The sequence below is a fragment of the Lissotriton helveticus genome, chromosome 4_1 (genome assembly GCF_964261635.1).
Source record: "Lissotriton helveticus chromosome 4_1, aLisHel1.1, whole genome shotgun sequence".
Taxonomy (NCBI): Eukaryota; Metazoa; Chordata; class Amphibia; order Caudata; family Salamandridae; genus Lissotriton; species Lissotriton helveticus.
In genome coordinates, this window is record NC_136063.1 from 266,145,606 (window position 1) to 266,157,818 (window position 12,213).

Consider the following 12,213-nt stretch of genomic DNA (forward strand, 5'->3'; position numbering starts at 1 on the left):
GATGGTGCGCTTTACAAATGTGGATTATTATTTATTATAACTCAAAATCGACTATCCTTAATTCAGTAGTCACACATCCGAAATTACCGACCTCCAATCAGCTGGCAATTTGCACTCATTAACCTGTAATTGTCTACACTCACACATCAGATGATATACTTATTCACAGTTGACTATTTATTAAATTACGCTGACACACCTGAGATTGTATGTACTAACTGTTGGCTCTCTTTGAAGCGTCACTCAAACACAAGACATTACCTGCTAATCTGAATTTACACGTTATAAAAACTGAACCCATACTATATCTGTGAATAAACACGTGCATACTTGTCATCACCTATTCATCTGCACTCCGAGACTTAAGATGATTATTTGTGACTCCTCACTACCAATACTAGCATTACTAGTGAGTCTGCACATATGCTGGATTATCTCTGAAAATTAACTCACACACTAATCTTCACTCATGTAGGACTTGGCCTTTTTGGTTAAAGTTCCCTAAACTTTTTGCTTTCCCCCTAGACCATTTTTCTGACCTAGAGATGCTAATTTAGATGTTTTGGGTACTTTGCCACTGCTGATCAGTGTCAAAGTACAGGAGTTCCCTATGTAAACTCTAATGGTGATTGGTTCTCCATGATTGGTATGTTGCCTTACTAGTAAAGGTCCCTAGTGATGTGCACTGTATGTGCAAGGGCTAGTAGTGCAAGGGCGCACAGAGAAGGGAACTCAAGCCTTCAGTGTAGGGCCTGCGTGCAGAATGCTAAGTTACCATGTAGTCCTGACAAGTGCAACCACTTGTCAGGCCTGACTTTCCCTTTTACATACACCTGGGGGACCCCTGTGGCAGGTACCAGGTAAACCCTGGGCAGGGTGCAGTGTAGGTAAAAGGCAGAACATAAGCTGAGATGTGTGTTATGTTCTGACAGTAAAAAACTCTCCATTTCGTTTATAGGACAGAATAAGGAAGGGTGGGTGTTGTGTTTGTTAGCCTAGTTTCCTGTCAGTTTATAATGGAGAGGTGACGTTTAGTATGTATGGACTCACAGTGTCATAATGCATCTTTCTGTGGAGGTGGTTTGTCACTGTGTGTTTATATACCACTCTTTTAGAAAGCGGCTGAGTTCTGTGCTCTGAGCATTTCTGTGTGTCTCTGAAATGAGGATTGTTTGTCTGGAACTGAAAGGTTATTGGTGCTGGGAGAGGTCTTGACCCAGGGAGGGGGTCAGATGGCACCAGCCTGCCCTGCATCTGGAGAGTAGGGGGAGGAGAAGCCCAGAAGGTGAAAAGCCCTGGGCGGGTGCTATAAACCAATTGACGCACCTCCTGCTGGTGATTAAGGATCCAGACCCCCAGTATCAAAGGGAGGGAGGTGACACTGGGGGAGAGACACCCAGGACTGATTTAGGGAGGGGTCAGGGACCCATGAGCACATACAAACTACAAAGACATTAAGGGGTATGACTATGAGAGTTGAAACCGCAGAACATTGGAATTACACAGATATGGATTGAGACTGAAAAGGCTTGGACCATTCTGTGGTCAAAGGGAACCTCTGCTAAAGAAGGAGCAACTGAAGAGACTGCTGTGGATAGGACAATCGTTGCTTTGTGATCTGGGGCTGGACTGCAGTTTGCTGTCCTAACTAAGGAAGAGGCTGTTGGGACTGTGCTTGGAGGTGCTGGGTCCCCCTGCTTGAAGAAGACTGTGCTTTGTGCTGTGTCTTGAAACCCCAAGGGCCCAAGGTGGCTCCCTGTTTTGGAAACATTGGAACATAAAAGTTTCCAGAGAAGCCTCTCAGATACGCATGGGTGCGTGTGCTCTGTCTAGCCTGAGACCTTCGCAAGTTGTGACATGTGATCTTGGGCACCTGGAGTTTCAAGTGAAACTGGAAAGCGCTGGGTGCGTGTCGTGGTGCAGCCCGGGTGTTGGTGAAGAGAGACGGGGCCTCGTAGGCACCAAAAGAAGAAGTGAGTCTCCCACGTGCAAGAGTGCATGTTGTGGTGCAGCCAGGGCATTAGGGAAGAGCGCCTGGACATCGCGTACACCAGGAGTAGAGGTGAGACTCGGATGCCTAAGAGTGCGTGTTGTGGTGCTGCCAGGGCATTGGTGAAAAGCGCCGGGACATCGTGTGCACCGGGAGAAGAGGAGAGGCTCAAACGCGCTGAGTGCGTGTTGAGGTGCAAGCGGAGCATTGGTGAAGAGCGCCGGGTCGTTGTGAGCACCAGAGAAGAAGTGAGTCTCGGACGCGCGATGTGCATGTCGAAGTGCAACCTGAGGTACTGGTGAGGAGTGCCTGGTTAGGGTGTGTACCAAATTGAAGTAGAGTCTCCACAGTGCTGAGGGCGGGTCTTGGTGTGGACTGAGACCGCCAGAGTGAGGGCCAAGTCATTGGGGCCCTCGGAGTCGATCAGCAGCAGCCCGGACCGGCAGCCACGGAAGAACTGAGCCACCAGCCCGAGTCCGCTTCAGCCAGTGACAGAGTTCTGGATCAAGGCCCGAGTCCCTGACGTCGGGAAGGAGAGTTGGATCGTGCCCCCCCCCCCCCAGGTAACGTGGATCAACACCTGGAGTGGGGTGCAGGCCCGGAGGACACTCTCTCCGCCTCCCGCTTCAGTCAGCTGTGCAATACGTTACTACAGCTCGAATCCAGGACCGTGCTGACCCAAGACGGGGCTGAACTGGGGCCGGAGTGGGAAACAGTACTTTTTGTGTCATCATATGATCCAAAATGGGGGCACTGTTAGCGGAGCACGTAAAACTGTTGTATTACACTTTGCATTATTGCTGCTAATGAACTCAAACTGTTGTATGACGCCTGACCTAATTTGTGTTTGACAAACTTTATGCTTGGTGCGTTACGCACTGCGTTATTTCTCCCTTGCATATTACCTGATTGTAATGTGGTGCATTGCATTGCATGACTTGCGGTAGGCCCTTGGTATCGACTTGGGAATATCGATTATAGTCTTTGATCCCTCTGTTGTGGGTCACCGTATTATCTCGGGTCTGTTTCCTTCAATTTAGACCTCGTTTACTCTGGTAAATAAATGGTGGCCTGACTGCTCCAACGTATCCTCCCAGAAGTACTGGAGTACTCCCGGGAGTATACGTTGGAGCAGGGAGGCCGCCATTCAGACCTAACCCCAACAGAGGGACCAAAGACTATAATCGATATTCCCAAGTCGATACCAAGAGCCAACCGCAAGTCAGGCCTAACCCCAAAAGACGGTGGCTCCAACGTATAACTGCAACAGGAAGTTGTCACATGCAACTAAAGGCGACATTTTAAACAGCCGATACCAAGGGGGATCATTGAAGTACCCCAGGGATTATGAGATTGATGATACATAACCCAAGCAATATAATAAGATTTTAATAAAATAATTGTTTCGTCCTGATGGAGGTGGAAATTATCTACTGTACACCGAAACGCCACGTATACTGTTTTTAACATATAATATCTGTCTCACTAGAAAGAGACACGCTTTATATTACATTTTTTTAGATTGTAACCCCTAGGGAGGTCTATGTATGAATATACATGAATAAAAATTCTTTTTTAAATAATATCTTTCCTAGATGTGCTTTTCGTAATGTACTGTGATACCCGGAATATTATTAGAATATTCTTATTTTGTTAAATGATATTTAGCCTGTTATAAAAGACTCTGTTTAGATGCCCACAGGGAATATTTACTGCATTTAAGAGTTTTTCTCTTATGTAACTTTGTGTAACAGGGTATTTGTCCTTTTGGTTTTGCACATACCCCCTCCCTGTAAAGTTTATAGGTGTACCTTCCTCTTCTTTGATGAGTTTTTGTGATTCTCCACTTGCCTCAAACACCTGACATTACTTATAATTCTGAGCAAGCATATTTGGGCCTAGGAGTAAATCTGTAAAACCTGCAGTTATTTGAGAATCTATATTCACACTCTGCTGGCAACACCTGGGAGTATGAGCAAAAAGATTTTATATTATCATCTTTAGAGTTGCAAGCACGCACTTGAGATTATTAATGGGCCTGGAACCTCACACCTGACACCACCTGGCAATTTACACATCCGAGAGAATAGAGGACTCAGCACACATGTTTGACATCTATGAATTTGAACTCACAAAAATGGTAGTACTTGAATTCTTTGTGCACAAACCTAGTATCACATATTCTGCACAAGAGCCCACATGAATATGTGAGTGCACTTCTACGCACACATGCGATTTTAAATTAATCTACACTCACACTCCCTGACATATCATGGAACTCTGCATACATAGTGCCCTATTCGCAAAGGTAAATGTACTCATGTAACTTTATTTAGGTGCTAATTTACAACAGCACCTAGTAGTTATTTTACACTTTTTTGCTATTCACAATTTCAGACTCTAAGTTTACTACTAGGTGCAGATTTACATCTCTCCAACCTCTCAAAACCGGGAGTGAAGCCTGAAAGAAAAGGGTTTATAAACCTAAAGCTACTACTAGTAACTTACCCCAAGTAGACAGAGATGTTCACCATCGGGGCAGAGAGATCCCTCTGATAAAGTACAGGGAAACAATAAAGTTAATATTTATTTAAAAAAAATATTAAAAATACTTCATTGTAAAATATAAATCTAAACTAACTTAAAATAGTTATCATTAACCTAGTCAAAATATAAAATAGTACAGTATGATTAAATTAAATGATTTATACATAATTAAATACCAAATATTCATCCTCTATATCATTATTATTTTCAATGATTTTTTAAAAATCCCACCCTCCATATTATTTGTATATTTAATTGTTCTTTACTAAATATATTTAGAAACTTGTTTAATTTTAATTAATCAGATATTTATAGAGAGCTTAATATATTTACAGTTATTACAAATTATATATTATTTTATTTACTTTTTAATCAAATCATTTTAAATTGAATATAACTTTTCATATTTAATGTGTGTGTGTGTGGATGTGTGAATTAAAATTCTAAATAAATTATGTTACTTAACATTATTTCCTTTTTAAGGGGGTGGGAAGGGTTTCTTGTAATTTTCTGCCTAACTTGTTTTCTACGGGAGTGTGTTGCAGTACCTGTGAGTTGTCATGTGAGGAGCTGGAGTATATTTATATATGTTTTATGTCATTTTTGGCTGTAATAACTTTAGAAGTGCAGTTTGTAAATTGCAATAGGTTTACTTGTTTGTGGGTGGGTGTATTTGCATGTTCCTCCCTAAACCATTTCTTACCAATCTCTAAGCTCCTCCTTACTCATCCCTAACAGAATCCCAACTAGTAGTAAGTATTTCCCATTTTCCAACCACTACCCCGAGTTCCTCCCATATTTACTACAAGATATATATCACATGTGCAGCCAACTTATTATCTGTGGGGAAGGTCTCCACATGTAGATTTATGAATAGCAATTTGTTGTATACGAGTAGTACTATTGTTGTATTACTAAACGTACTACAAAGTGCAGTTTTGTGCATAGATCCCACTGATTGTACTTCATTTTCAGTAAATCTGCACTCACATACCCAGGCTTATATGTGATCCTGGTTTTGCACCAATCATGTACACGTTAGTATGCAACAGCACTCTTGCCGTTACAAGTGGGTGACCATTCACATATAAAATTAGCTGTGAAGCTGCACTCACTTGACATTACTTGTGAATCTGCATTGAAGCACCCCAAGATTATCTCTTTACCTGCACTGGGTGGGGGCGCCAGTGCCTCCCAATAATAACTGGATGTTCAATGGTTCCCTCCACACACGGTACCTTCGGACCTCCGATGTCCACATTGCAATTTGTGATCTGTAGAGTACACAATGATCTCTTCTACAGTGATATTCACTCACTAAACCTTTTACATAAAAAACGTAATGTCTTTGACCAACACATTGCATGCAATACTAACCAGCAGACTACTTACCCCTCTCAAGTTATTTAAACAAAGATTACATTTATCTCTCCAGCAAGAGCCTTAACCCCCTAAAATATCTTACTATTGTTTACCCTGAAATGTACAACAGAATCCTGCAGCAGGGGTCTTAATTAACTAATGCTTGTTCATGCACTTTGTTTATCAAATAGAATCAGTGACAGGGTGTTTTTTGTTACAATTATAACAAATGGCCAGAGAGTAGGATGTAATTCAAACTGACTTATTTCTGCAAACAAATAGGTCCATTAAAAAAACCAATTATGAGTTCAGGAGGTGGTACTACATGAGTACTTTTTTACATAGTTGTGCATGCCGTAATGAATTGGCCAAGAAAGTGTCCAACTTCCTGTTAGCAAAAGTGCAAACAAGGTGCAGTCATTTCTGTTTGTACTAATTGTATACAATTTTTCCCAAGTATCCCACTATATTACCGTTTTAGATGATTGGAGTCCAATTCACGAATGCATGTAAGAGTACATAAAAGAGCATTTGAGGGCTACTTCTTATACATACTCATAACTGCCTGTTTTAATTTGCCCTGAATGCGTAGACTGCTGCACAATCTCTGCTATATTCTCCAAACAGTGCATCTCATTTAGTATTTAATATCCCACCTGTTCTCTCAGGCCCATAAATCAGTGGGACCAGAGAGAAGAACAGTGGTGGCTAACAGGGACATCAGACTTGGTTCCTGAATGCTATGAACCCCTTCTGCCTTTTTGCCAGGCTGTGCCTTGGCAAGTCATTTCAACCTGAGAAAGCTTTTCCTAATCCACACCGCACTGTGCACTCTGTGTCAATAACGTTTTAATGTGCTGTGATTTCGACTGAAGCCGTCTGACTGCGAATAGATCAGGTGGCAGCCGGTATAAGGCGAGGACATGGCTTTACTCACTGTTCCTCCCTCCAGTCCATTTGCTGAGATCTGCCGGGGTTGAGGCACCAGTCCACACACATCCACAAGTTCTCATTGCCCACCAGTATGCGTGGAATCTGTAGTCAGAACTCACATTGCCTGGACTTTCTGCACCCAGCCACAGTGTGGTTAGTGACCTTGAGAGGTCAAACATAGGAAGTAAAATCTGGTATAGGTGCAATAATGTCATGATGAGTGCCAGGTGTAAACCATTAAAGTGTGACTGGCCCTAGTTTGCAAGTGAAACCAGTCTCCCTGCGTTTCAGAGAGCATGTTGAGTGAACGTGGGTACTATCATGCAATCTTCAACACCTAGGGTCCAACAGGATGCATGAAAGACTTACAGCCTGATTCATGTAGGCAATAGCGCTCGCAAAAGGGCCAGATTCTGAGAATCTGGCCCTTTGCGAGTGCGATTTTTGCATTTGGTATTCATGATACCAAATGCAAAAATCGCTATTTAAGAATTCGCATATTTGCGAGGAATGGCATTTAAGGAATCTCTAATAGAGATTCCTCAAATGCTATTCATGAAACATCAAGAAATAGCGATTTTGAACTTTTGGGGCCGCTATTTACCGAGAGGTCAGACCTGTCGGTAAATAGCAAAAACTCAGAAAAATGCTTTTAAAAGCATTTTTCTAAGTTGCATGTTGCACACACACATGTCCTTTGGACATGTGTGTGCGCAACACCTGTTCAAATGTGCATTTTAGGGGTGCTACAGGGCGTCCTTTGGACACCCCTGGCACCCTTAAAATCGCTATCTTATTATTATTATTATTATTCATTCCTATGGGCCTCTTGGCCCATAGGAATGAATGGGGAGTATTTGCGAGTAGCAAATTGCTACTCGCAAATAAAGAACATGTAGGAATCGCTATTTTATTAGCAATTCCTACATGAATGCCGTTTTGCGTGTCCTCAATAGCGAGTCGCTATGATTCGCTATTAGGGACACGCAAAACGGCATGTACATGAATCAGGCTGCTAGAGGATGCAGGGAGAGTGCATATGCATTATTTGTACCGTAACATATGCATCCTTGCCTAATCTTCTTTCCAAAACTGTTTTCCTGGGTTTTAGAAAGAGGGCAAGGAAGCATGGATATAATTGTACACATTCTGTATTTTCACTGCTCCTAATGCCATCAAGAGTGTATGGGAGGAAGCCTCACAGAATCGAAGAAAGAAAGATAATGTTGCAAGTAAACATATGGTAAATGTGTGTTCTAGAGGCCTCACAGACTCAAAGAAATAAAGATAATTTTGAAGGAAAAATATGTTACATGTGTGTTCTAGTGGACCTATTCAGAAACCCTCTCCTTTAAACCCAGGATGATTGCTTTTGCTGATGCTTGTGTTATATAGAAATGGTCATATGAGATCATGCTTATTGCATTTGTAAAGGCTTTTTGTAGTTTGGACATGGGATTCAGTGGTGGGTCAATTAGTCTTTTCATCAGTTGTCATCATTTTCTTTCTTCAGAATGAGAATTAGAAGTTTGAAATCCATCTAGTTGGAAGATCATCAGTATGGGTTTTTCCAACTTGAAAATGTATTGACATGACATACTTCACACATGGTGCAAAGTCAGAACCGTGGAGATCAAATAGGTTCTTAAGAATATTAAAATGTGTCTTTCTAATGCAAGTCCATGGGGGCCAGGTCCATGTCAGATTTCCAGTCTATCCACATAGGATACATTTACATATAGTGCATCTCACCTGAACTTATCTACATAGCTAGTATTTATAATTGAATGTCTGGCATGGATGTTACCATCTTTGCTGTACATTGCCCAGCCCTCTGAGTTCTGTTAGTGCTTGAAGTATTCATGCAAGTGCACCTAATAAAAGCAATGGCATAACTTAGCTGGGGAAATGTCTAATACCTCTTGCCAAGATAATCTAAAATGGCAAACAAAGCCAATATCCCTACTTTGGAGCATCTTTTGCTTACAAACAGTACTATTGACTTTTGGACTACCTACTCTTACTCATATATGGGTGTTTCTTTCTTTTCGACAACATCTGTGGGAGTTGATATAAAAGCAATCATATTGTGTTGCTCTTGTACTTGCATTGAACTTCCCTTTTCTTTCTGCAGGATGATGCCAATGATCATTCAATTCTCCATCCTCATTATGCTGCACTCCGCTCTTGTGCTGATCACCACTGCCGAGGATTACAAGTGTTTACCCTTAGTGCTACGGAAAACCTGCTGCTGGATCAACGAGACTTACCTGGCCAGGAATGTCATCATTTTTGCCTCTATTGTAATCAATTTCTTGGGAGCTGTTATCAATATTGTAAGCATGAGTTATGGCATTTGCATGTTTTTTTTATTTAACACAAAGTAGAAAACAGCCGGTTTTCAAAAAATGCCATCTGCCATTGAAAATATTGTATACAGAAGGCATATGCTTTGGTTCATTCTAGGGATTATCCATTTTAAAACTTTTTTGATGCTTTCTGTTCTAGTTTTCATTTGTGATCTAATTATGTTCTATTGGTGATGTAACAATCTACGATAGGCATGTCAGATGTACAATACAATGTACTTTCAAGATCTGTTAATTTATTTATCCTTATTTTAATAATTTACAAGACAATCACAGCGGTGAGCGTTCGCTGTTGTCTCAAGCAATGTATCATAGAACAGATATGATGCTTGTTGGCAGCAATACTACATTACAATTAGTTGCAAGAATCAAAGGTTGGTTGCTCTGTTATGCACGTTGAATGAATTCCTATACTCAGCTTGCCTTATTTAGAGGTCAGTAGTTATGGAAAATCTTCCAGGTTTTTATAATTAATTCAAAATGGAGTGAGTCTACCTGCTAAATTTCCCTTGCCATTGTGGTAGCATGGTAGAGGAAATTAAAGCTGCATATTCTACTTCATGGGAGTAATTCAGAAACATAAATATATGTGTGTAGATCTTCACGCACATAGATTTATGTCTGTGCCTAACCGTAAATCCACACCAAGGTGTAATTTAGTAACTTCAGGATTAGATTTACACCTAATAGTAGGCGTATGGCTTTCATGAAGGTATCAGTACAAGTACAACTTAAAATATAATCAGAAAGTTACTACTAGTGATTTTACAGGCAGAATCTATGCATCCATTGCACAAATGTAGTTCAAAGTAGCATAGTTGGAGGTCTACCCCATGATATGTGGCACTACAAATTAAAAATTAAAAACAATAGGGAACTTAGCATCACCCGAGGAAAATAATAATACACACCTGACAAACAGCACAAGTGGAAGCTCATACAAAAAGCCAACACACACCCTGATGTCTGATCCAGACATCAGCTTCATATGTGTATGTATGGTGTGGGGTTGGTACATGCAATATGTTATGTTATGTCTTTGAGTGCCTGTAAAGTAGTGTTTGATGTGAGGTGAGGTATTTGGGATTTTTGCGATTTAGTACCAACTTATATATTTGTAGATTTCTTTGTGGTTGCATCTGTTATGTATAAATAATGCAGTGTCATTTGCATGGGTAGCTACAATGGCTAAGACGGCTAAAATGTTCTGGACATTTTTGTAAAATCAATTGTTGTTCTTTTATTTTTTAATAGTTTTGCAATGTGATTTGCATATGTTTCTGCAATATTTGCCTTAAATTTTTTTTTAGTTATTAAGAGTAGCACATAGAGCTAGTTTTGTTATTCCCTGCCACCATCAATTTCTAGGTGATTCCCTTGTGAAACTTGTAACTGGCAATGTGAGGTGTCCAATTTACACCAAGTAGTGGTGGTCGACCTTATGATTAAGCCTGGGTGGAGTTCGCGGTGTTCTGCCACGTGAAGTTCTGCCACGCGGAAATCCGCGAAGTGCAAAAAAACTCTGCCGGGCTCCGTGGAGCTCCGCAAACAGCGCAGTGCGTTAAATAAATGCTGTTCGCTGTGATTTTCAGTGACAGGTGCTTGTCCATACTGTGGAACCATCGTGAATGGCACCATGCACAGCCCAAATGGGCACTACTTCCTTTCTGCCACTCGAATAGATTTTTAATGCGAGCGTGGAAAATCAACCTCTTGGCGAGATTTCTCAACTAGAGCAATGCGAGCATATGCGACCACTCGCAATGAGAAATCTGATTGCCTGCTATTTTGGATAATTTCTATTTTTCTTTATTGTTATAGTAAAAGAATGCCCACACTCCCTGCCATCAAGGGTTGAGCAGAAACCTCAGATGCAAAACTTTATAATGGCTGGTGAAGATGCATATTGGCACCTGTTCCAGCTGGAAGGCAGATTGTCCAGGGCTGGCGAAGTTCCAGCACTGGCCTAGGAGGCATGAAATCCCTGGATGCCAACCATAATTGATGTTTACCTCCAGGCAAACACTGAACTCATATGTGTTGTCATTGTTCCCTCAGCTATTTTTTTGACTAAAACTTTTTCAGACTGTTTTTTTTCTGCATTCACAAACATATCTTTTTTAGACAACCACAGCTTTCTAGTCAGGAAATTTCAATTTTTCTCAGCCATGTATTATTTGAAATACGGCGTTCCACAAAGCTCTTCCCTGAGTCTGACTCTGTTTAATCTGTATGTCAGTCCTTTATCAAATATAATCAACTCCTTGGGGTTTACTATGGTGTCTCATGTGGACGACATGCAGATTATTGTTTCGTTAACTCCAAATACAGTAATGGTCTCACAGCAACTTAATGTATGTATACATCAAGTTGCTGACTGGATTGCTGCGACCAGCTTAGCAGGCCTCCCTCCTTGGGCAATTGTTCTTCCTCCCCCCAAGGTGGAAGAAAAGAGCCTGCTGTCATACTTGACCGTAGTTTTACTATGGGTACCAACGCCAGGAAGTTATTCTCCAGCTGTTTTGGCCTACTGCGAGCTCTCAGGAAGGCACTTAAATGGCTACCTGTTCCCATTCTGAGAGTGGTGAGTCAAGGCCTGATTCTATCCTGCCTTAACTTCCTGTATCCCTTAATTTAGGGAGTCCACTTTCAGTTATTAAAAGACCGCCTGGATCCTCTTGGGCATCCCCAAATCTCAATCTGACTCTTCGGCACTCTCCACTTTGCACTGGCTTAGGAGCGGCCATTATGCTGGAGGAGCGGGGGTGGGTGGGCGGGAGGGAGAGGGGGAAGGGGCAATGGAGGTCGTGGGGGGATGAATAAATTAAAAATAAAAATTCTCTAACCTGCAGCCATCCCAGTCATGCTCTTCTGCTCCTCTTCACCTCGTCGGGAAGGCACAGGTTCCCAGAATGCCCTGAGGCCAATCCTGGAGCTGCTCTCGCAAATGAGAGAAGCTTTAGGATTGGTCTCAGTGTCCTCAATTTGCACTCCAGGACAGATTGTGAGTCT

At 41.6% G+C, this 12,213-nt stretch overlaps 1 protein-coding gene across 1 annotated transcript in view; it reads left to right on the forward strand.

The window, feature by feature from the left end:
- ADCY8 (adenylate cyclase 8) overlaps positions 1-12,213 on the forward strand; it is a 1,090,843-nt gene that overhangs the window by 907,394 nt on the left and 171,236 nt on the right. The window contains exon 10 of the mRNA XM_078686748.1: positions 8,967-9,168. Within this exon, the coding sequence (XP_078542874.1) occupies positions 8,967-9,168 (202 nt within the window). The remainder of the gene's footprint in view (positions 1-8,966; positions 9,169-12,213) is intronic.